Source organism: Muscardinus avellanarius (assembly GCF_963383645.1).
Source record: "Muscardinus avellanarius genome assembly, chromosome: 14".
Classification (NCBI taxonomy): Eukaryota; Metazoa; Chordata; class Mammalia; order Rodentia; family Gliridae; genus Muscardinus; species Muscardinus avellanarius.
The window spans coordinates 70,061,670-70,088,166 of NC_137800.1; the positions used below are offsets into that span (position 1 = coordinate 70,061,670).

General features: G+C 40.6%; 1 protein-coding gene across 1 annotated transcript in view; it reads left to right on the plus strand.

The window, feature by feature from the left end:
• HIVEP1 (HIVEP zinc finger 1) overlaps positions 1 to 25,936 on the plus strand; it is a gene marked incomplete at both ends in the record, with an annotated part of 124,349 nt that extends 98,413 nt beyond the window's left edge. Inside the window, 5 exons of the mRNA XM_080710936.1 lie at positions 1,458 to 1,591; positions 2,279 to 2,454; positions 8,236 to 8,337; positions 22,553 to 23,007; positions 24,755 to 25,936. Coding sequence (XP_080567062.1) covers positions 1,458 to 1,591; positions 2,279 to 2,454; positions 8,236 to 8,337; positions 22,553 to 23,007; positions 24,755 to 25,936 — 2,049 coding nt within the window. The remainder of the gene's footprint in view (positions 1 to 1,457; positions 1,592 to 2,278; positions 2,455 to 8,235; positions 8,338 to 22,552; positions 23,008 to 24,754) is intronic.
• Between the last annotated feature and the right edge of the window lie 561 nt (positions 25,937 to 26,497).

Genomic DNA, 26,497 nt, shown 5'->3' on the forward strand with positions numbered 1-26,497 from the left:
ATAGAAACTAAATTTGATAGACAGTGAGCAAAAGATAAAGGAAGATGTGATACTGAAAAAAGGTAAGGAAGAGGATTATTGTTAAAAGATCTAGTCGGAGACAGGTATGTGCAATACATTCTACATCTCAGAAAGCCTGATCTGTATGCCAGGAGGAGGAGGAGTGGGCATTTTTACCTCCAGTGGTGGTGTCAGCACATCAGGACACTTCCTTCTTGAGGAACGATGGCCAGCAGCTTTCCTTCCTCCTGTCACTGTAAGGACAGGAGCTCGCCAGGGTGCTTGTGTGAGGTCACAAAGATCCTCTTTCCATCATTTACCATTCCTTCATTATCCCAGGTAGACAGCAATAGTTGTTTACCTGGCAGTGTAATTTCCCGAAGGAGATTTGTATAAAAGAACCCCTTGGTGAGAGAAGTTGTTTCATCAAGTCAAAGGACCACCGTTTGGACCTTGGCAGTTAACACTTGACAGTCCTTCCTCCTGGGAACCTTTGCCCCTCCATGCTGCCTGCCGCACAGGATGAGCCTGAGGGAGGAAACTGGAGACGGTGCCCTCTGATGAAGGCTTGCACGAGATCACAGGGTGCTGTTTCCTCTAGGAGAACCACACACTGAGCATCATCCTGGTGTTCATAACCTTTTTCCAAAAATTTTTATACCACCAAAACTTGACTTTTTACCTGGCCTGAATCTCACCGTGGCCAGTATTCAGAGTACTTTTGAGGAGATCTAGAGAGGAGCCATGCTGTGGTTTAAAATGATAGGGGGAAAGAGCAACTCTGGGAAGAGGAGCTTCTGTTTGACCTTCACACAGTACGCGTAAGTTGAAGATTTGGTGCTACTTCTCCAAGGTCTGAGCCATTATAAAAATTGGCAACTAGATCTTTTTCATCTCTAAAGAATAAACTCTTAAGAAATGTATTTAAACTTCAGTATAGGTGATTAGTGACATGAAAGAAAGAATACTTAGGCTATTTAAAAAAAAGTTCATGAAAGCCAGGCATGGTGGTGCATGCTTGTAATCCTAGTACTTGGGAGGCTGAGACAGGAGGATCACAGGTTTGCAGCCAGCCTCAGCAACTTGTGAGGCTCTCCATAACCTAGACCCTGTTTCAAAATAAAGAATAAAATATTGGGCTGTGAGTAGAGCTCAGAGGTAGGATGCTCCTAATACCAAGAAAAAAAATACAGAATACAAAGGTGGGAAATTTATTTGGCCATTTCAAGGCCTGTGGTGGGAGTTTTAAAATATTGTAAGATGGATCCATTTGCTATTGTTTAGACAGATGGGAAGAGATAAAGCAAGGTGACTTCAAGATCTCTTGCTTTGGGATGCATTTCATGAAGTTTAACTACATGCTCTGTGTTCTGCTATGTTTTATTTTCCAGTGAAACATTAGTATGCTTTTGTCTTCAGTTTATTAAATTAGCTTCTCTTTTTTTTTTCCCTTTCAGAGAGCATTAGGTAATCAAAAGTCCTCAGTAGTTGAATTCAGCAATAAAGATGCCTCTGAAATTAACAGTGAGCAAGATAAAGAAAATTCCTTAATCAAAAGTGAACCAAGAAGAATTAAAATATTTGATGGAGGGCAAGTACAAATTTTACTTCTTAAATGTACATTTAAACTTACTTTTTAAATGTACATTTGTTTTGATGTAATTGAAGATTTATCAGTGCCAATTTATTTAAATGTTGCACAGTTTCTCAGCTTCGCAACAGTTTTGGTAGCAAAATGTAGCTTAGTATTAAGTAATTCAATTTTGACGGAGAGATTGATAACCAGAAAACATGAAGTGCCTAGAAGGAAACCAAGAACTAAAGTTTTGGAGTAAGCCCGGGGCTTGCTTCTTGCTGATTTATGATAAGGAAGGACTTGGAAAACCTGCTCTAAGACAGATGAACTTAGTGCCTGCTTGATTTCTGTGTATTTTCTTATGAGGAAAATGAATTGTAAAAGCCAAATTATAGTGGAGCTCAGAAATATTTCAGTACTTAAAATTGTGATTGGATTTAGCAATGAAGAAAACTTTGAAAACAGTATCTTAGCCAAGGAAATATTTCTAAATTAAACATGTTGAATAAGTTTGTTTGATTAAAATTAGCTGTTAGAATATTAGATTTTGATGAGAAAACTAAAGTGCTCTGTTTCATGTGTGCAAAAGTATATAGACTGAGTATAAAAGTTGTGCTTTATTTTTTAGGTTGAATTTTAATCATTGATATTTTCTCAAAACATAGTGTCCAATCTCTCTATTCATTTTTTTCTTTAAATTAGATATAAATCAAATGAAGAGTATGTGTATGTCCGAGGCAGGGGAAGAGGAAAGTACATTTGTGAAGAATGTGGAATACGTTGTAAGAAACCTAGTATGTTAAAGAAACACATACGAACCCACACAGATGTTCGCCCCTACCACTGCACTTACTGTAACTTCTCCTTTAAGACTAAAGGTATGAGATGCAGGTTGCTTCATGGTCCTTTTTACATGCATTACATAGGAGAGTTGGGATTAACTTTGCATATTCCTTGGCCAAGGATACAGTAGTATGAATGGACTAAATATAAATTATTTCTTGTCAGCCTTATAGTTTTTATATCTTTATATGTCTTTAGACCCTTTGGGTGAAAGGTCTTGATAACACATTTTTAATAAGTGTAACATTTTAAAAAGAGAAACTGCCCTTTTTTATATTTTACTCCCTAAATTATAGTTGCATAATCTGATGACTAATAACATTTTCAAAAATACTTATTTGAGGGCTGAGCAAGAAAAAGAAATTTTCATGATCACAGTAAATTCATACGAGTCCTAAAAGATTATAAAGAATGGTTTAAAATAATCACAGTAAACTTTTATAATCATTACACTCATGTTTTATTGTCTAATTTTAGGCATATATAGTCATTTTCTATTTTTTCTATGAATTTTTTTACCCAAATACTGTTGGATTTTAGCTTTAATATTTTTAACATTTCTACTATTTAATGATTATAGAGAGATCTCAAACTAGTCATTAAAATTATATTTAGCATCCTTTTTTAAATATTTTATTTAATTCAGAAGCTTTTATTGTAAAGTAATTTTATCCTGTACAAGTTTCCTGTTACACATAATGGATACACCACTATAAAATACTTGTGTTATCCATTAGCTTCCTTGCTCATGAATCATTATATAATAGTTTGTTACTTGAGATTCTAATTTCATTTTTTACCCTTTAAAAAGCAACAATCTCACCGGGCGTGGTGGCACACACTTGTAATCCCAGCGCTTGGGAGGCTGAGACGAGGATCACACGGGTTTGAAGCCAGCCTCAGCTACTTAGTGAGGCTCTCAGCATCTTAGTGAGACCCTGTTTCCAAATAAAGTATAAAATAGGTTAGTTGGGCGTGGTGGCACACGCTTGTAATCTCAGCATTTGGGGAGACCAAAGGATGGTGATTCATGGACATCCCTCAGCTATTTAGTGAGGTTCTTTGCAACTCAGTGAGACCCAGTTTCAAAGTTAAGAATTAAAAAAAAAAAATAGGGCTGGGGATGTAGCTCGGAGGTAGAATAACCCCTGGGTTCTACCCCCAGCACCCCTCCCCCAAATAAATAGGTCTGGAAGTATAGCCTAGAGGTAGAAAAGCCCCTGGGTTCCACCCCTAGTACCACACACACACAAAAGAAGCAAGAATTTCTTTAATAAATATAATCATGGAATTATCTATCTGGAGGAACAATATCTACAAGAAATTTTTCATTCAGTTTTTATAGAAATTGCTTTATTTGTTTACCTTTAACATTTGCTTTTCCATTATATTGTCTTCACAGAGTGTGTGTGTGTGTGTGTGTGTGTGTGTGTGTGTGTTGTGGGGAAGGGGTAAAGACTGACCAGTGCCTTAGCAAAATGTACAACATATTTTGCCTAGTATTTATTGGCAAAATTTAAAGAAAGTTATATAACAACCAAATAGCTTCAAATTAGTTCTCTTCAAATGCCAGTAGTTAGCTGAAACAAGAATGATTAAAATCCAAAATATACTTTAGATAGCTTTGAAAAGTTTGATGGAATCTGAGGGCCTGGGATGCTGACTGGTCATTCCTCCGCAGTGACATAGAATCCTTCTGGGGAGGAGGGTGAGTGCCTGCAAGAGTTCCCAGCTGTAGCATGGTGACTGTGAGAGGAAAAAGTGCTTTGATCTTTTAACCCACTTTTTTACTTTCTCACTGGTTTTGATCCTGTTATTAAGAAGCATCTGTTAATTTGCAATATGAGACCAGGAGCATATTTAAAAGTCTTAACATTATAGTAAGAGATTACAGAGTACAGAATGATGTTGCTAAAAACAAGAAGGTCAAGTCATAATATGAAATGAATTGTTCTCAGTAGAAAGAAGGAACAACGGATGTTTTAGAAATGGTTTTCATAAAATAGGGGCAATAAAGAAAAGGGAGCTAGAAGCAGAAATCCAAAAGAAACAGCAGAGATATCTTGATGGGAGAAAAAATATTACTTGGGAGTCTACAAGTAATAATCTTAGTGAAATAACTCAAGCCAGCATTGTGTAAGGTTTTAGGTAAATTCTTCCTCGGTGGTGGAGAGCCGGGTGCTCCTGAACAATGAGCATTCTTAGTGAGCAGTTTTTACATCTTTCTGGCTTTTTATATGCTACATAGCTGAACTTATATGAAACTTTTTGTTTTCTCAAGTCATGTGGAATTACATGGTAAATATTTATTAAATGAAGCTACCCTGGCTAAGGGGGCTGGTGGAGAAGATATTAAAAATCCATATTTCTCTATTATTAGTATGAATATTCTTAGTTTTTAGGATAATATTCCTTTCCAAATTCCACCTTTTGCCAGGTGTGATGATGCGTGCCTGTAACCCCAATACTTGGGAGGCTGAGACAGAAGGATTGCAGGTTCAAGGACAGCCTGAGCTCCCTAGTAAGATCCTGTTCCAAATAGAAAAAAAAGAGGGTAGGGATATAGCTCATACGTAGAATGTCCCTGAGTTCAATTTCCAACATTACCTCCCCCCCCAAAAAAAAGAATTTTACCTTTTGTAAATCTATAGAAAGCAGGTTCCATAGCACCTTTTCATGTTAGCTAAATAATGGTAGAGCAGTTTCTTGTCTTTTTGTTTTAGTTAGGGTGTAGATTTTGCCCAATTCTCATTTACTTTGTGATTCTAGCCACTTTTTATTGAATATGTCTGGTTATTAGCAAAAGGAAATTACAATGTCATGGCATGCTGTGTAAATAGATGTGCAAAGACAGCAGAGTACAATCAAGAGAATGGTCTGTATTGCTGTAATTTGATGCTTCTAATGGTAATGCTTATGAATTTGTAATTTACGATTTGTCCTCTTAGTTTATTTCATGAATACATTTTTAAATTTTATGTTTTAAATTTTTCATCATTTTATTTTTCTTTTGATTTTGGTCGTAGATTTTTTTTCTTTTTTCTTTCTTTCTTTATTTTTATTTTTATTTATTTTTTATTTTTTTTGGTGGTACTGGGGTTCCTGGAAGCCCTTCTACCTCCGGGCTACACTCCCAGACCTATTTTATATTTTTGAAACAGGGTCTCTTACACCAGCGCGGCTGGCTTTGAACCTGCGCGATCCTCCTGTCTCTGCCTCCCAAGCACGGGGATTACAAGCGTGCACCACCACGCCCGGCTTGGTCATAGATTTTTAAATAGACATTTAATTTTTCTATATAGCCAAATCTATTGATATTTTTCTTTGATTTTAATTTATTTGTTTTCATGTTTCTTTAAAGATTATTCAGCAGAAAATATAATAAGCTTACTTCTCTGCAAGATTTGGTATTATTTATATCACAGAAAGCTTAGACTAATGTAGCTAGAACTCAGAAATAGCTTCTCATGCTTTCTGAAGGATTTGGATAAATATTTACTAAATTCTTCAAAAATTATCTCTTAAATTAATACATTAATACATAAGGTTTATACTATGGCCTGGGAATATTTGCATTTAAACATGTATACTTTTCACACTTAAAGTGCGTTTTTATTTTAAATTATTTAGGAAGTTGATTAATGTTAAGTAGCTCAAATTTTGAGAAAACATGATTATTAAGAACTTATATTTCAGAATTTGTCTAGTTCAAATTATACATTAACTTCTTAGAAAGCAAATAAACCTCCTATAGCTTTTTTTTTTCTTTTTTTTTCTTTTCTTTTCTTTTTTTTTTTTTTTTTTTGCGGGTCTGGGGATGGAACCCAGAGGCATTTGACCTCCGAGCTACACTCCCTGCCCAATTTTTTATTCTTTATTTTGAAACAGGGTCTCACTGAGTTGCGGAGGACCTCACTAAATAGCTGAGGCTGTCCAAGAACCACGATCCTCCAGTCTCAGCCTCCCGAATGCTGGGATTACAAGCATGCGCCACCACACCCGGCTCCCTACTATAGCTTTCTATCTAGAATACAAAAGTATTTTGAAAGGAACTTATTAGTGGACCTTATAATTTGGCTTTAATATTGTTGTTATACAGAAAGCATTTTGTCTTGCAAGTACAAATCTCAGCCACAGTAAAGTGGGCAAACTATATTCTATAACTTTATAATGTGAAAACTTTGAAGCTCTTACAAAAACATATAAATTTACATAATGAACAGCTCATCGTCTTTTAATAACCACTAGTGCTTTACCATATTTGCTTCATGTTTTATTTTATAAATATATTTAACATAAATGTCAAATTTAGCCAAGCCATTTAAGTCAGGTGTTGTCTCCAGAATGACAGAGTGGAAATCTGATGAGTCTTAGGTGTTTCTGGTCCCAGCAGCCTCCATGGACTCCCTAAAGACTCAGCTCTGAGATGCTATGTTGTTGGTTGATAAGAATGTGCTGCATAGTGCCAGGCTCATGGTACAAGAGAGACCTGCTTCCCAGACTTAGACAACTTGTCTGTCAACAAGTTAAAGTTCTACAATTACAGTAATCGTGCATGGCTTTTGTTACTGTAAGGCTGAGCCTGAACCATTGACTCGGACATGTTTAGTTCTCCTGAAGGCTGTTCATAAATACTAATTTGTTTCTGCCCTCCAAAACCAGTATTCAGATTTTGTTTATTTTTTTTTAAGAGAAGGTTTGCCCTCGTTGGCAGTTTTTAATGTATGATATTATCCACTCAAGATGCTTAGCACCTCATAAGAATCTGAGCTACCCCCTGCATTCAAGGTCACATGGGGTATCTGGGCCCCATGGTTCTCAGGAACCCTGGTGATACCTGCAGAAATGAATATAGTAGTTGACAGAGAAAACACCTGTTGAGACACTGAGCTGATAGGAAATGTCTAAGCAATGCATGGAGTGAAATCTGTGCAGGAAATTCTTTCTCCTGTTCTACACATAGAGAAGTACAGTTTATAGTATTTTTAAATGACCCAAATAGTTTATCATAGAGAGTCAAGCTCAAAATTTAAAAATGTAAGTTCTCAGGAACTAGAAGTAAAGAAGAAACTCAAAGCTTGCATGGTGCTTCAAAAAGTCCAAAATTCACTAAGGGAATCAGCCAGGTACAGGCCCTCTGGCCTACTGTTTTAAAACCTGTCCTGAGGTAGAATCTGGGGCCTCTAGATCTCCAACCCACTGACTTTGAGCCATGTGGCAAGTAAGGGATCTGCTTAGATGCAAAACCCGATACCTATGCCATGCAAAAACAAACAAAAAATAAATATATACATACACATACAAGTCATCTGAAACCAACGAAATTGTTAATGTCCCAAGCAGAAGCAATTGGAAAACTGCCATATAGATAGTTATTTCTACAACCCAGGACCCTTCAGGCTCCATGGAAAATTATCACAGAACTGAAAAGCATGCTAGGAAACCAACGACCATGGGAGAGAGCCAGTGGGCATAGTGTGGATACACTTCAGGAACTCAGGGCCCAGAGCAGTTGGAACAGAACTTGAAAGAGGCATTAAATGCACCTAGAGATAAATATGGAATAGTGAATAGAAACCACTAGTGAAAAGTAGACACTATAGATAGAGGAGGCAACATCAGAAAATATCAAGACACTAATACATAAGGTTATTACAACTTATAATACCAATATTTTCTTTTACCCAAATTTTAGTCATTGGAGTAATTTAATCACAATCTCTGCTTTTGCTTGAAATAGAAATGCAATTTATCAGTGTTGACAAATGAAGCAAAATAATACTATGTAAGCTTAGTAAACATTCTTTTCCCTTAAGGAAATCTGACAAAACACATGAAGTCCAAGGCACATAGCAAGAAATGTGTGGACTTAGGCGTCTCAGTAGGTTTAATAGATGACCAAGATGCTGAAGAATCAGGTAAGGCTTTGCTACCACGTTTTCCGTGAATCCTATTTATAATGCACTCCTTTTGCACCCGTGCTCTTTTCCATTCTCACTGATACTGCTTAACTCCTATTTTCATTACTCCTTATTTATGTGATAAGACTCGTAGTGAGCTTTCCCATCTCAAATTTTCTTCCTTCTCCGTCTGTCCATACTGTGTGAAATGATCTCCGAGAAGCCTGTGTCTGATCACACTGCTCCCCTGATCAAAGGTTTTCATTGGTTCCCACTTGCCTTCCAAATAAAGAGTGAACCACTAGGCCTTAATCAAAATCCCTTGCAACCTGTCACCTGCCTCCTTCTCTACAATTCTCATTTCTGGCTTTCCTGTACCTCACCTGAGTTGCTCTTGCTCTCTACCTTCACAGCCCTCCCCAAAAACCCCACTCTCCTCCCACCTGATGCACCCCCGGGTCTGCACTGATCAAAGCCTCACTCTGCTGGGTCATGTAGCACAAATCCACTGCCTCCTGAAGCTTCTTGGACTTCCCTTCCCATACCAAGCGTGGGAAGCAGCTCTTCCCTTCTCCAACTCCTGTGGTATTTCAGAGCTCCTTCTCTGAGGCGTGTAATCACTCTCTGCCTTAGTTATGATAGTTCGAGTTTCCTTACCTCTCGGCTGGGCTACCTCCCCACAGCACAAGCAGAATCCACAACCAAGAAACACTTACTTCACCTGCAGTAGTTAGCACGCACATGGCAGCCACTCCATACTATCTGTGGACTCTAACATGGATTTATTGTCTGAAAAATTTATTACTTTGAAAAAGTTAACTGCTTGTTTTTTAACAATGTTAACAAATATTAGTATTTATCTCTGATCAACGTGGAGGGAAAATAAGCCTGTTCATCTGTCCTGACTAACCAAAGAATAGAAATATATTTTTGTAACCCCAAGGATTTATCAACAAATGGGGAAAAAACTTTAAAAGAAAAAAAAGACATCATTTTGTTTTTGAAACTGCCCTGTTAAACATTTACTTTCTTGCTCCATTTTACTTAAGTTGTGTTAGTCTGATTTATAGAAAATTTCCAAAGAGAAAATGAGTTAAGATAGAAACACATTTCATCTCACCTGACAGCCAGCAACACTTAATGAATCCTCCTGAATTTACTTCTGAGTATGCAAGAGAAGGGTCTCATATCTTAAGTAGTAAGAATAGTTCAGATATAAAAAGCTATAAAAAGTGTCTAAGAATGTTAGCAAGTGTATTTACTCCCTGCTGACTAGAAAGCCTTTACTGTAAGGTAAAGTTTTCAGGATGAGACGCTAATGTTTGAAAAACATGTAACTGCAAAGGCAGTACTGCTAGAGCATATCCTGCTGCATTTGCTTCTTCAAGAACATGAATTTTGCGTGCCGAGTGTGGTGGCACACACTTGTAATCCCAGCATGTTGGGGGGCTGAGACAGGAGGATCGTGGTTCGTGGACAGCCTCAGCTACTTTGTGAGGTCCTTTGCAATTCAGTGAGTTTTATTTCTGTTTCAAAATAAAGAATAAAAAAATAGGGCCGGGGGTGTAACTTGGAGGTAGAAGGCCCCTGGGTTCCATCTGACCTGTGTAGAATCCTCTAAAAAGTCATGGGAAGGTAGTTATTAGAGGTTTTCTCATATTTGCTTCAAGTCTTTCTTAAATATCCAGTGCTTTTTTCAAGCCAAGCTCTTTGGGGCATGCCTATAATCCTAGTACTTGGGAGGCAGAGACAGAAAGATCACAGGTTCAAGGCTAGTGCATGATAACTTAGTACGATCCTGTTTAAAAGTAAAAAACAAGCCGGGCGGTGGTGGTGCACGCTTGTAATCCCCACACTTGGGAGGCTGAGACAGGAGGATTGCACAGGTTCGAAGCCAGCCTCAGTTACTTAGTGAGGCTCTCAGCAACTTAGTGAGACTCTGTTTCCAAATAAAATATTTAAAAAATGGGTCTGGGAGTATAGTCCGGAGGTTTTACTCTGGGTTTTACCCCCAGTACCACCAAAAATAAATAAATAAATAAATAAATAAATAAATAAATAAATAAATGTAAAAAAATAGAAAGGAGCTGTAGATGTGGTTCAGAGGTAGAATGCTCTGGGGTTCAGTCCCCAGTGCCTTTCCCCTCCAGGGGGGGAAAAAAAGCAACTAAATGAGGCCTGTGCACAGGGCATGGCTTTCTCACTTTCTCTTCCAGCTTCTCCCCTCTCCTGCGTTAAAGGCAGGAGAGATAATTCTTTTGATTCATTTAACACATACACTTATATCCATGGGCAGTAGGTGGTTTGGTTTGTTTATATTTTAAGCTTGCGTGAACAGTGTCATTTTGTGTGCAGATAGCTAGGAAAATCATCTTAATTTATAATTTACATGGTTTCTGGAAAAAACTTGCCATTTCTCTAGCTCCTTAACTTAATTTCATTCAAGTTTAAACTTTGTTGTCTGATTTATGGTGTTTTGATTCCTATAGTAAAGTTAGGTTTCATTATTCATTCCAAAGAACTTTAACTCCATTAAGTTGTTGACAGGTAGAGATGGCATTTCACTTACCAGTTCTTTCAAATGATCCGTGTTTGGGGACAGGGATCCTGAAGTCTGTGGTATGGTGCTGCGTGTGTAGAATGTGTGCTCTTCACAGCCTGGCACTCGTGTGGTATATGCTGGCTACATTTTTTCTGTGCCCTTTGCTGGCTTCTCCGTCTGTCCAGCCTTTGCCATGGGCCCCAGGCTGTGGCCACCCCCCTCGTCTGCTCTCTAGGCTGTCTCCTGTCCTCTGACCCTGAATGCCTCTGGTGCAGATGACGCCCCACTCACTCCCCACTTGTGTGGATGTCTAGCAGGCACGCAGGTTCAGCAAGTGGATCCGAACTCCCGATTTCCCCCTTATCTCTGAAAAGCACAATTCCCTGTAGTCTTCCTTACTTCAGTAACTTGAACAAGTAGCTCGAAGTTATCCTCGATGCCCCTCTTTTTCTCATTTTCCTCTACTGTTTCAGTAAAATCTCTCAGCCTTTCCTTGGAAATGTCTTCAGAATCCTGTCACTTAGACCCAGTCCACTCTCTATCCCAGTTAAAGTTTCCTGGTTGCTCCTGACTGGTTTCTCTGGTCAACCCTGCCTTTTCTCTGTTTTCAACACAGTAGCCAAGTGCTCATGAAAATCACATCAGCCCTTTGCTTGCACCCCCCCCCAGCTCCCACCCACTGGCACATCCGCACTCTACCTGCTCTTCCCTCCCTGCCTTCACCACTCTGCAGGGTCCCCTGGGCTCATGTACCCAGCAGGCTCCTGTCTCAGTCCTCGGCATTTCTTCCCACAGTGTGGAAGGCCCTACCAGTACTTAAGACTCTTCACCGAGCCTGCAGCTCTCCGCTCAGAGGCAGCCTTTCAGCAGGTCCTCCTGAGCCTCCCTATAAATTTGAAAAAGCACCCCACGTTCTCACGGCACGCCTAACTTACGCCCTTTATCTTGCCGTTTTATTTTTCCTCAGTGCATATATTGCCAGATATGTGTGTACTCTTCCTAATAAGTACAAAATGAATTCTGTAAGGACAGGAATTTTGTTTTGTTCATTACTCTGAGGACTATGCCTAGCAGACTGTAAGTAGGTTCTAAATAGTTATGATTGAATGAGTAAGAAAAATGCCATATAGTCTAATAGGAAATAATTCTGTATTGTTTTTAGAATTCGGTATATTCATTTTTCACTAAATGTCTTCTCTGACATTGAATACCAACGCAGTACACTATTAACACCTTTCTGCTCTCAGCAGTATATCACATGGCCAAGATGTGTATAGGCTTCATCACACTACAAGTGATGATTTAAGTTCTTTGACTGTTGCATTTTTTCCTCCTCAATAATTATTGTGCAAGATTTTCTGAGAAATGGAGTAGTCTTCAAAAAACAAAAGAGCTTAGTTTGGGAGGCTTGATTCCAAGTCTAAATAGAAATGGCACAGCGGCTGCCAGAGTGTGCAGAACACCATCTTGAACCCCAAGGACTTTGTTGAGGGTTATAGAGCACATTTGGGGCCTTGGTCATTTAATGGATCTTGGTGAGAGCAAGCATCATTGTCACCAAAAACAGTTATTTCTTGGCATCTGCCTTGTGATGTTTTCACTAAAAGTTCTCTCTGGGTTGGTTCTGACTTAACTTCGTTGTCTCTTTCCTGGGATTGTCTTTGGTGTTTTCTTGTTCTGAGGATCCTACATCGTTCCTCTCTGCTGCCAGCACCACTGTGCCCACCATGTCATTCACCAGCTTCATGCGCACTTTTCCAGTTCATACAAGGTGTTGGTTAAAAGTGAAATGGAACCGGGCATGGTGGCGCATACTTGTAATCCCAGCATTTGGGAGGCTGAGACAGAAGGATTGTGATTCGCAGCCAGCTTCTCCTACTTAGGCCTTCTGCAACTCAGTGAGACCCTGTTTCAAAATGGCCAGAAGCCTTTATCTTTTTCTTTTTTTCAAGACTGGGGATGGAACCCCAGCTGCATCCACCTCCAGCTACATCCCCAGTCCTATTTTTTATTTTTTATTTTGAAACAAAGTCTCACAAAGTTGAGACTGAGGCTGGCCGAGAATCCAGATCCTTCTGTTTCAGCCTCCTAAATGCTGGGATTACAAGTGTGCGCCATCGCGCCTGGCTATCTTTTTTTCTTTTTTTCCTACCCTAGGTAAAAAGTGGGCTGTGTGATTACTTACCTAATTCTTTAGCAGATGGATTCTTATTTTAATTTCAGTGGAGTAACCAGGGATCTTGAGAAAAATTATTTTGAGTCAAGCAGAGAGAATTACACATTTTTGTAAGGTAGACAAAAATTTGGGCATTTGGAACTTAAAAGAAGTTCTCACTTGGTGTAAAATTAGCCACTCAGGCTGTAATTACAGTGTATGCTCGTGAAAAGCCGAATCCACCCAACTGCATGTTCGCTTGTATTTCTGCCATGTAGAATTACACAGTCTTGGGAATGTTGTCCTTGTGTTTGGGGGTTTTAGGGAATACATTTCAGTCTCCACCTTTCATGTCACAAATCATGCCATCAGCTATTTGCTTTCCATCCTTTGATCCAAAGAATGTTTTCCTCAACAGATGCTAGACTTCAATGCAAGGAATGTTATGTGCACCCCCAGCTGCCAGGTGGAGGGACCACTTTCAACATCATACGTGTTCCAGTGCCTTTGAGAAGAGAATGTTAGATAATAAGTTTTAAAAACCTATGTCACTTTTGCCCTTAAAAATAATTTAAGCGAATGTTACAAAAATACTAGCAAAAGCCTTCTTTCTAAATGAAACCTGTAGAATATGTTATCACTAGGATTCTTAGAAAAAAAATGTACTAGTCTTTTTAAGAAAAATTTTTATATAAAATAGGTAATGATAAGTTTTAGGATTTATACTTAAATATTGTTAATATCACAAATGAAAATCACAGTTTGATTGTCTTTCGGCTTTCTGCCTAAAGTTATTAACATTTGATTCTGGCCTCTTACGTTCTTAAAGGATGCTTTAATCACATAAACAAGGAAAACTATTATTTTCATGCTTTTAAAAATGTTCTTTAGGTTGCTGATGTTGATTGGCTTATAAAGTTTTATTTCTAAACATGTAAGAAAAACAAAACTAGACAAGCTGTGACCCCAGAAGGTTGACAGGGAGTGTGAGGGGCAGAACCTGGTCTGGTGTGACACTGTCTCCCCAGCAGGTGTCGCTGTCTGGCAGCAGAGAAAGGGTAGGCTGTGCCCCCCCCATCCCTTCTGAAATACATCTTCAAGGTCATTTGATATCATTTATGGAAACACTTTGTGGGGAAAAAATAAAAATCTGTTGCCATACCCCATGCCTATTTTTTCCCCTTATGAGTTGCAGTTCACACACAAAAAAATGAAGGAATCTTTGTGTTGATAGGAACTTTTATCGAGTATATGGAAGCATGTTTTTACAATGAGTGGGAAATGTATCTCTGAAGACATAAATTTAATTGATCTTTTAAGAGTCACTTATTTACCAATTTTTAAAGCAAATGTGAGTTTTTTTACATCTGTCGGTGTTTCTGATGGCTTTAGAGAGATAAACCACAAGCTACAGCATGTACTCTCCAGGGATATTTAACTAAATTGTATACACCAAAAAACAAAAAGACAATTACAAAATAATAGGACAAAAGTAGAGTATCTTATTGGAATAAACAAAAATTTGAGGGGGGGAGGATGGAACCCAAGGCATTCGACCTCCAAGCCACACCCCTGCCCTATTTTTTTAATTTTTTTTTAATTTTTTTTGGTGGTACTGGGGTTCCTGGAAGCCCTTCTACCTCTGGGCTACACTCCCAGACCTATTTTCTATGTATATATATTTTTATTTGGAAACAGGGTCTCTTAAGCCAGCACGGCTGGCTTCAAACCTGCATGATCCTCCTGTCTCCACCTCCCAAGCGCAGGGATTACAAGCATGCGCCACCATGCCCAGCGCCCCTGCCCTATTTTTTATTCTTTATTTTGAAACAGGGTCTCACTAAGTTGCAGAGGGCCTCACTAAGTAGCTGAGGCTGTCCGCGAACCACAATCCTCTGATCTCCATCTCAGCCTCCGAATGCTGGGATTACAAGCGTGTGCCACCAACACCCAGCAACAAAACTTTTAAATGCATAAAAATCTGGGTTCACATTTTGGCTTTGATACTTTCTATCCAGAGGTTTCTTCACTCTTTGGTATGACACTGACTGCCACTAAGATGGTGTTTGGTTTAAATATGGTATAGGTGTCAGCAACCTTTTTCAGTAAAAGGACTGAACACTAAATACTTCAGGCATGGCAGGCCATACCTTCTCTATCACAGCTCCTACACTTCGTATAGCACAGTAGACACAAAGCAGCCAAAGATGGTGTATAAGTGAGGGAGCCCCGATGTATTCCAGAAAATTACTCTCGACAAGTGCGAGTGGAGAGCCACATGTGGCCAGTGACCCTAGTTAGCCAGTTCCTGATATAACAGGTACTCGGGGCAGCTTCATAGTTATTGTGTTAGGAACCAGTCTAGACAGTGAGCAACACCACACGGTCATACATGATAGATGTTTAGAACCTTTATGAAGTCCCTTCCTCATCCTCCAGGCACACCCTCTGGCTGGTACCCAAGGTCTTCTCCAGGGACTGGGTAGAGGTTACGGGGGACCAGCAAGTGACACAAAAGGGCAGCATCCAAATAAGAGCTGTCTGGCCACATCGGTGCTGCGAATGTTATAAGATGTAACATCTCTGTGTGGTTATGCTACCCATCTTAACATTTGTTTCCCCTTTTCATCCCATCATATCAGCCCTGTTTCACGAATGAGGAATGACCTGGTACTCATTTGTAGGTTTCCAAACCAGTGGTCTTTTCCTTCAGGAAATTTTGGGCATTTTGCATTCAGAGAGAGAAACACCATTTTCTCTTTGTCTCAGGAAAGGAGGCCTGTAGGAAAGAATCCCGACCCTCCTATGGCTTCCAAGCTACCAGCGTATGGCTCTGTCTAGGAAGGAATTCTGGGAATTGTGGCTGTTATTAATCCTAACTTAACATTGTTATGATCAAGGCAAAATCACATTAAAATGGAGCCAAGTGGTTTTATACTCTCCCCATGAAGATATGTAGTATTATTTTTAAATTCTTCATATAAGTTGCACATACTGAAAAAGAAAGCAGATTCTTCTTGACATGCACACCCATATTTTAAAATTTTCATACTATAACTAATTCCTAAACTTAAAGGGTTATAACATGTAGTATATCTGTGAAATTAAGTTCAATTATTAGTTTACATTCTCTTTGGGGACTACATTATTTTTATGCTCTGCTATTTGTGGTCAAATAATTATATGAAGCTTTTAATCTCTGTACCTATCAACATTAAAATCATGCATATTCAAAATAAGCTAGCTTATTGAATTTAATTCATTGCTGACCTTTCAGATCATTCTATAGTAAGATTTAAAAATAAGACATGTAATATTTAGCATAGACAAACATTGGTTTTCATCTCAGCTTTGACACTTCTGAGCTATGGGTTCAACACTTTATAATAAAGCTGGGCATGGTGGCACACGCTTGTAATCCCCGCGCTTGGGAAGCTGAGACAGGAGGATCTCGCAGGTTCAAAGCCAGCCTCAGCTGGCTTAAGAGACCCTGTTTCCAAAATAAAATATATAAAATAGGTCTGGGAGTGTAGCCCGGAGGTAGAGGCCCCTGTGTTCCAGCCCCAGTACCACCAAAAAAAAAAAAAACTTTATAATAATTAACCATATTTTTAATTTTTTAAAGTCATCTCTGAGGGGGAGGGGGAGCCAAACCCTTGATTAGTCCTCGTTACTGATGGTCAGCTGATACTGGTCTGCACACAGTGCTAAGCTGGACTCTCTTGTGGTAAAGATGACTGGAGTCAGAGTAGAGACACATCGCTGTCATATGGACAACGGAGTAAAAAAATGCAAAAAAATAGATACAAGATAAACACTTTTAGCTGGTAAAAACTTAAAACATGTATGTAGGTTGGGGTGGATTGAGGAGAAATATCCTGTGCTAGAAGTATTAGAATTAATTTCAAAAATTGAGAGTCTCCTTATTAAGCAACAGGAAAGGAAAAAATGTTGATAAGCAAAGTCTTGATTTGATTGCAAGGACAGTGGAGAAGTAGATATTCTGTAAGCTGATCTGAGAAAGGAGTATTTGATTCAGTGCAATCAACTCAAGACACCAGAGCATTTATAGTTAGGTTTTTTTTTAACTCTACTTTTTTTTTTTTTTTTTTTTTGCGGGTTTGGGGATCGAACACAAGGGCATTCAACCTCCAAGCTATACACCCTGCCCTATTTTTTTTTTTCTATATTTTGAAACAGAGTCTCACTAAATTGCGTAGAGCCTCACTAAGTAGCTGAGGCTCTCTGTGAACCGCGATCCTCCGGTCTCAGCCTCCCGAATGCTGGGATTACAAGCATGCGCCACCACGCCCGGCAAACTCTACTTTTTAAAAGATCATTTGCATCCTATAGAGAAATAATAGGGAGGCTAGCCGCGAGAGTCCCCGTGGCCCCTGCCCAGCCTCCTCTCATGTTAAGCTCTCGCAGGACCACAGGACACTTGTGCCCTCTTGAGAGGCTGACCTCAGCCCAGAGTTGCTGCCTGAATCTGCATCCCAGGACCCCACAGAGCAGTCCGGCACTTCTGTCCTGCCCTGTAGAGCGTTCCTCAGTCCTTCTTCTCATGCACGACCTTGACAAAGAGTATTGGTTGTCATTTTGAAGAATGTTTGTTTACCTTGGGCTCTCCTGTGCATGAGATGACCAGAGGGGGCTGTGTGTTTGAGGTGGTTACCAGGGACACCTTGCTTTTCTCAGTACTTTCCATCAAGGAATACGTGACACCTAATGTCAGTATCCATTATCAGCCCCTTTGACCTTAATCACTTGGCTAAGGGGGCACTGGCCAGGGCTCTGTACTATAAATTTAGCATTTTTGTAAATATTTTTCTTCTGTAAATATTAAGTATTTGTGGGGAAATACTGAGATCATGCCGTTGCCCTGTTTGTCACTGCCTTGTTCATGGTATTACTGCAGGATTCTGATTTGTTAATTGGAACATTTCTGTAAGGAAAAGTGACCGTTTCTTCTTTCACTTACTCATCTACGTCAGTATGGACTCAGGATACATATTTTCTTCCTCAGGTTATAATCTGGTCCTGTCCTTATTTATTGTTTGGCTCAGGTCCCAGCACTGGCCAGTGCTGTCCTGTGTCCTGCCCCCTGACTTTTTCTTTTTTAAGTAATTTCTTACTTTTTGACACTCCAAGATGTGCCAGCCCTATACATACTATATGTACTTATATATGATTACATATTATATACATGTATGTATTATGTTTATATGAAAATATGAGTTTATACTATTACTTCAAATTCCAGTACAGCACTACAAAGTTTACTGTAGCCTTTGCCATTTTCTCTTTTTTAACTTATTTTGCCCAAAATGATGTGGTTCTCATCTGTAATTAACTACAAATTTGTTCATCTCTAGTATACAAATAAGGCAGTTTCAGAAATCCTAACATATACCCCTGCAAGGAGCAGATTTCTAGTGACAGTATAGTTTGTGCAGTTCTTTTTGCCCTTATCCTTTGCAGTAACTAGTCAAAGGTCAGGGTGATTATGGGATTCACCTGCATTGTTAGAGTCGTCTGTTTCACCTCGCATTCCATCTTAAGTTCACCCCCATGTCCTGGCTGATTATATTTTTATTCACATGCAATTCATTTATAGTACAATGGGTTTTTTTTTTTTTTTTGCAGTACCAGGGATGAAACCCAAGAATATTATGCCTCCAAGTCACACCCCAAGTCCTATTTTTCAGTCTTTTATTTCTTGAGACAGTGTTACTGAGTTTCCAAGGGCCTCGCTAAGTAGCTGGGGCTGTCCACGAACCGCGATCCTCCATCCTCAGCCTCCCAAATGCTGGGATTACAAGTGTGCACCACCATCCCTGGCTCTACTGTGGGTTTTGATAGACATATAGATTGTGTATCCAACCCACACAGCTCTGAACAGAACAGTCCTATCACCTGAACAATCCTATCATCCCACGGGCCACTTTATTATAGATCCTACTCCCAGCAAGTCCTAATCTGTTTTCCTTCCTAGTTTTGCCTTTTCTGGGATGTCATATAAAATAAACATAAAATGTGTAGCTTTTAGGGTTTGGCTTATTTCACTGAGCAAAATGTATGAAAACTCAACCATGGTGTGTTAATTTGTAGTTCCTTCCTTTTTATTGCTGAGTAGTAGTTTTTTGTATTGATGTGCCTTAGCTTGTTATCCACTAACCAGTTGAAAGACATCTGGGTTGTTTCCAGTTTGGGGCAATTATGAATAAAGCTGCTGTACAGGTTCATATGCAGGTTTTTGTGCATGTAAATTTCCATTTCTCTAGAGTTTGATTCCTAGGAATTAAATCTCTGGATCATATAATATATGTATATTTTAGCTTTGGAAGAAACAGTCACACTTTTTCTAAGTGATTTTATCAACACTTAAATTTCCACCATCAATGGATAAGAATTTTGTATTTGTCTTCTACCTTTGGAAATTATTTTTAGTGGGCTTAGAATTGTGGGTTTGACAAATTTTTGTTGTTGTCATAATTACTGTGTTTTTCACTGGTAGCATTTTTTTCATGGTTCTGAGGATTGAATCCAGGGGCATTCTACCTCTGAGCTACACCCCTAACCCTATTTTTTTCTTTTTTCTTTTTTTTTTTTTTTTTTTTTTTTTTGCGGGTTTGGGGATGGAAACCAGGGTCATTTGACCTCTGAGCTACACCTCCTGCCTTATTTTTTATTCTTTATCTTGAAACAGGGTTTCACTAAGTTGCAGAGGGCCTCACTAAGTAGCTGAGGCTGTCTGTGAACCGCAACCTCTGGTCTCAGCTTCCTGCATGCTGGGATTACAAGCGTGCGCCACCACGCCCAGCTCCTATTTTTTATTCTTTATTTTGAAACAAGATCTCACTAAGTTGCAGAGAGCCTCACAAATTGCTCTGATCCTCCTGACTCAGCCTCCCAAGTACTGGGATTACAAGCGTGCACCACCACGCCTGGCTTCATTTGTAGCATTTTTATTTCATCCTTCTTCATTGTTTCCATCTCTCAACAAAAATTTTCATCTGATATTTCCTGTTGAGCACCATTCTCATGATAGTCTTGCACTAGCCTTAATCTAAGTGTTTTAAGTTCTCTGTTATTTCTAGTATCTGTGTCAGGTCCAACTCTAGCTCTGATTTTTGTTTTGTCTCTTTGACATATGCCTTACAATTTTGTGTTGCATGCTGGACCTCTTGTTACAACAGTAAGGAGTCACGTAAATCATTGTGTGTTTGGAATGGTCACCCTCTTCTGCTAGCCCTTGTGGAAGTTAGGAGTTAGACTGAGGTTGAGGGAATTGTTTCTGTAGCAGTCCTTGTTGTACCAGAGACTTCAGATTCTTGGAGAGGTTCCTTGTGTTGTAAGTTGAGGCTGGTTTATAAGAACAGTGTTCACTATGCTAATTTTAAGTCTTCCTTGCATGCCAGGCCTTGGAGTCGGCCTCTGCACCTTGTTGCTCTTGTCTGGTCTGTTCCTCTCTGGTTACCTGCTCCTTCAGAGCTCCAAGCTTGGCACTAGGAAGCAGGAGGGAAGGCGATGGGCATCTTTGTTCCTCCTGAGTCTCTGTCTTGTATGTGTACCATATTCTTAGGTCTCTGGACTGTGGCTCTCTCAGTTCTACCCTCCCTGCAAACCGAAGTGAGCTTTTCCTCCCATTCCCGGTCCCACTGCAGTGAGTGGCCAGCAGTGTCCTGAGGACAACGGTGCTTGTTGCCCTTCCCCTCAGAATATGGCTCTTGTTCCCCTAGTGGAGTGAGGGGAGATGGAGCCCCCCTGCAAGGCTGCTGCAGTCTCCCAGATCTGGGTCACAGCAAACACTCTTCGCTGGGAGTGCATGCATGGATGGGCTTCATGGCGTTGTACCTGTGGGAGCCCCCAGCGCACATGGCTGTGCCTGCTGTTCAGTCTCTCGGCCACTTTAGCAAAACTGTGCCCAGGGTCTGCTGTATCTGTCCCAGATGGCGCAGGCTGCGTCTCTCCCTGCAAACACCGTCCCTTCATAGTCAGGACTGTTTCATTGTCTAGGACCTCATGTCTGCAGTGGGTTTGGGAAAGTCGTAGGTCTGAAGTAAGAAGACCTGTTGTTTTGTCTGATTTGTTTTGATATAGTAAGACCTTTTAAGGCAGAGCGGGTCGTGGTGATGTTGCAGGAAGGCCAGCCTATGGTGAAGTCAGCCTTCCTCTCCAGTGACAGTTTTCCCATCACCCAACTTCTTGGGATAGTCATATCTGCATCTCTAAAAAAGCACCTGTTCTAGCACCAGTGTGGCAAATTCAAATCAAATTGAGGGCAACTTGAGCCGAGCGTGGTGGCGCATGCTTGTAATCCCAGCATTTGGGAGGCTGAGATGGGGATCACGGTCCAAGGACAGCCTCAGTGAGACCCTGTTTCAAAATAAAAAATAAAAAAAAATAGGGCTGGAGGTGTAGCTCGTAGGTAGAATGTCTCTGGGTTCCAACACCAGTACTGTAAAATAAAAATATAAAAAAAAATTGAGGACATCTTGTTAATTTTAGGACTTCAAACACCAGACAAGATGCCAGAGAAGTATCTGAGGCACTTGGCAGCTTAAGTGGATATATTATATCTTTGAATACTGAACTAGAAAATAACACATATTCATGGTAAATAACCTAAAATTCCTAGTCATTTTAACCCCTAGAAATAATTATTCTCAAATGTTGTGATGTAGAGATCCTCTGAGACTTCTCTAAGAATGCATCTTTGCTATGTAAAAAGATGAACTTTTAAACTTTTAAAAGTTTATTAGCTTCCCAAGGCAAGAAGCCTCTAATTTGCAAGATTTTGAATAGGTGAAGTTTTTAAACCAGTCATGAGTATATGAGAATTTTAAAACTTTCCTGGATCATCTTGAATACTCCTCATCAAACCAGTGTAATGTGATGCTATGTTGACATCCCCTTCATGTAAGAAATGGTTGAATTATAGCATAGAAATAAATGACAGGAAAATTTAGCACCTCTGCTAGTAAATTTTAAAAGCTGAACAGAAAAAGTCTTAATTAGCAGATGGGTAGTACTGCTCAGAAAACAATGGAAACATATCCACATTACTGTTCTAGGATTAAAGAAATTATTTTGCTCACATGTCAAGTGCCAGCAATTTTGGAGTTTTATTCTGTTTAATAAAGAGAGGGCACAAGGAAGTAGTAGAAAAAGCTCTCAGGGACAGAGCTGCACTGAGTTTTATTAGTTTTTCTATAATCGTCGTATTCTAGGACTTTTCAAACATATTGTTTGAGGCTTTCACTTGCCGCTTTCTTTACATCTTACTTCACTGTCTGATTCCTCTTTCCAGCCCGCTGCATCCCTCTCCTCTGCCCCCTGCCCTGCGAGCCGCTTTCCCTGCTCCGAATGCCTGTTAGGCTGCTGACCCCGCGTTGTTCTCCGCAGAGCACAGGCTCCGCCAGCAGAGCCCTGTCCGCATGCCCCAGTGCTGTCCAGCTTCTCAGAAAGAAAAGCCTGCAAGGTCTTGCGCCTGCAGAACATTCTATAATGTGTCCTCTTGGTTTTTTTATTAGATGAAAAACAGAGATCGAGTTATGAGCGTTCTGGATATGATCTTGAGGAGTCTGATGGCCCGGATGAGGATGATAATGAGAACGAAGAGGACGACGAGGACAGCCAGGCAGAGTCGGTCCTGTCTGCCACGCCATCTGTGGCAGCCAGCCCGCAGCACCTTCCGTGCAGAGGCGGCCCGCAGGACCCGGCGAGTGCGGACGAGGATGTCAGGATCGCTGATTGCTTCTCTGGGGCACACATGGACCCGCTGGATGTTCTGCCCAGAGCACTGCTCACCAAGATGACCGTGCTGAGCACAGTGCAGACTGACCACAGTAGGAAGACAGATTCTCCAGCGGAGAGCAAGGCTCCCTCTGCAGCCACACCCAGGTCCCCATGCCATCAGATGGCCGTGGACTACCCGGAGCCAGAAGTTCTGAGTTCTGTGGTGGGGAGGGCTGGTGCTTTAACACAGGTAAGTGATTGGTGCTCACTCTTTTCTCTTTTTAACCTGTTACATATGGGTGCCTAATAGCTTAAAAAAGTAATGCATCTATGATTTATTGCTGGCCAAATCAGTTTGTGCTTTTTTGGTGTGTGTGGTACTGGGGGTGGAACCCAGGGGCTTTTCTACCTCCGGGTTATACTTCCCAGACCTATTTTTTATATTTAATTTGGAAACAGAGTCTCACTAAGTAGCTGAACGCCTCACTAGGTAGCTGAGGCTGGCTTTGAACCTGTGCGATCCTCCTGTCTCAACTTCCCAAGCGCTGGGATTGCAAGTGTACACCACCACGTCCAGCTGTGCTTTTTAATGGCAGAAGCCATTTATGTCCTTTGGAGTCTCATTAAGTATTTTAATCAGAGTTTACTTATTGTGTTATAATATCTGAAAGGACCGAATGGGTCTAGAAAAAGGTACTTATTTGTTGTTATTTGCTTTTTAATTTTTTTGAAATAAAATATGTATGTGCCACATGAAAACTTGAGTCCTGGGACTAACTTCCTAGGGCTTCCTCCTAATTACAGTGGTGGGATAGATTTGTGCTTTACTCCCATCGGCAAAACAGCTACCAGTTTTCATAACAAAGATAACGCGACCCAAAAACCTTCCAAAAAGTTCCTTTTGCTTGAATGCTCAGATTGCTGTGGTAGATTGAGAAAGCCCCGGGAGCTAGCTCAGGGCCAGACCCAGCTCCAGAGGGGCGCAGGCGTGCACTGAGGGCTCCCTGCCCTCCCCTGGGCATCTTGTGCCAGGGATTATTTCTGGTAAGCGTGCATTCTCCCAGTGGCAGTTCTCCTACCTCTCCTTTGTATCCAGTATTGCAACAGGACTTATTTTTAAGTGGGAAACATTTTGGTTTGGTCGCTAACAATGGAGAAAAAGAAAAAGGATTGTGAAAGCTTAAATTTTTACAAACTAGCCAAAATTAATAAAATTTAGTTAAATTATAGTAGTATTTAAAATAAAATATATTGATACAGAAACTAAAGTAATAAATAAATATAGCTTTGTAATACAAATATTATCAAGGAAAGGCGAATATGTGTATAGTAATCTTGGGCAGAAGGGGAAATGGGCGAGATTTACCCCTCCAGTAGCATTTCTTTAATGTTGTTCCCTCATGCCCTGAGCTTCGCCATCCCACGATCTCTCACATCTGCCAGCACCCGGAAACTCAGTGTCCAGCAGACAGTAATGAGCTTACGAATGAATGCAGAAATGGCTGAACTACAGACCTTCTTGATGACAATTATTTACTTCATGAATGGATGCTCTTTTGGTTAATTTTCCCCTAGTTAATGCTCACAACCAAAAAACAATACAATTTCTCAACAACCCCTAATCTTTAAAAGAAGCTGGAACTCATGGTAGCAGAAATAACAACATTAAGAATATAACTATGGCCACCTATCTTATTCTCAGTATCAAATGGTATGATACCCAAGAAATTGGTTTGAAAAATGCAAAGTACTATACAAAATATATTCTTGTTGTTTGTACTAAAAAAAGAAGAGATTAAAAGTATAGTAGATATTTTTGTTTGGAGATTTATCTCTAAAACTTAAATCATCATTTTTAAAAAGTTTATTATTGTTAAAAAAAATACAAGTTTGTACGATTTACTTCTTTGGAAAAATAGAATACATGGAGAACTAGCATTTTAGCTCAGTGATTAAAAAAGCCCTACCATCAAAGGCCATTCTCTCTTGTCTTTCAGGACCCGTCATCCGGCAGACTTCCTTCTGCTGCAGCTGAGCTCAGCGCCCAGCCAGCAGCGGGGATTTCTTCCCTGGCCTCCCCGCACCCTCAAACCCAAGAGCACAAGCAGCAAGCAGCCCTCCAGCAGACTCCAGGCCTGCCTTCTCCACGCACGCATTTGTTCAGCCACCTCCCCTTGCATTCCCAGCAGCAGTCACGGACACCTTATAACATGGTTCCAGTGGGGGGCATCCAGGTGGTGCCCGCCGCCGGCCTCGCCTACTCCACCTTTGTACCCATTCAGGCTGGGCCTGTGCAGCTTACGATCCCTGCTGTCAACGTCATTCACAGAACCATGGGCACTCCTGGGGAGAGTGTCACAGAGGTTTCAGGCACTACAAACCCCCCTGGAGTGGCTGAACTAAGCAGTGTTGTGCCATGTATCCCCATCGGCCAAATCCGTGTGCCAGGCCTTCAGAACCTAAGCACGCCGGGCTTGCAGCCACTGCCATCGCTAAGCATGGAAACGGTCAATATTGTGGGCCTGGCCAACACAAACATCAGCCCACAGGTACGCTCCCCCGGCCTGGCTCTCAGCGCCGTGGGACTCCAGGTTCTGACTGCGAACCCTTCCTCACAAAGCAGTCCCACCCCACAGGCACACATCCCGGGTCTGCAGATCTTAAACATAGCTTTGCCGACCTTGATCCCTTCAGTGAGCCAAGTGACCGTGGAGCCCCAGGGAGCTCCTGACACCCCAGCCTCCCAGAGCACAGCTTGCCAGATGCAACCCAAGCAGACTTCTGTAGCCAACGCAGACCAGGTCAGCAGGACCGCGAATCCTCAGGGGTCACCTAAAGACCAGCCAGAAAACGCAAAAAGTGTCCTGGGTTCACCCGCCCCTGCAGGTGACCAGGCAAAGCTCAATGGCCCAAGTAAAATGGACACAGAGAAAGCCACCTCCACAGATCGTGGGAAGCCCACGCCTGAACTCAGTTCTGTGCCGGGCCAGCCAGCAGGTACGTCAGAACTGCTGCTAAAGGCACATGCCGAGGTCTTCACAAAGCCATCGGGCCCGCAGACGCCCTGCCCCGGTGGACAGCTGCCCAGGCCCGCAGCCCCGCCCCGGAGGCAGCCTGCCGTGCAGTTCAGCGATGGGAGCAGCGACGAGGATGAGGACAGGCTTGTGATAGCAACCTAGTGGTTCATTTTTTATCATTTTTTTAATAACACTTAAAGGTTTCTTTGAAAACCCTCCTTTCCTTAAAGCACATTTTTCTGACATAAACTCATGACTAACCTTTGTGCAATCATGAACTTTTGACCAATAATTGTTGTTTTGTGTCAGCTCCAGCCATTTTTGTACATGTTGTATAGACAATTGTGCCTTTTAGGAGTTTTTCGTTTAGAAACTGTACAGATTGTTGAATATCTATATGCATAAAAGATGTTATATATGTATATGAAAACCAGGTAGTTATTTGTGTTTAGTAAGAAGAACCCGTCAAATAAATCAAATGATTAAATTATATGTTGCACTGTTAAATATGAATTTTTATGGCTGTGGGGCAGTTTCTGTGTATAAATTAGTATGTTAACTCCATATTTATTGTATTCATATTAGTCTTTGGAAATGGATCTGTCCTTGTGTAAGATAGTAACTTTACACTTCAGACGGACTTTCTGTGTTATGAAATGTTTCAGTAAAATATTGTTTACTGACTTTACCATCACTCGAGTTGTGCCTCCTTCCTGTCGTCGG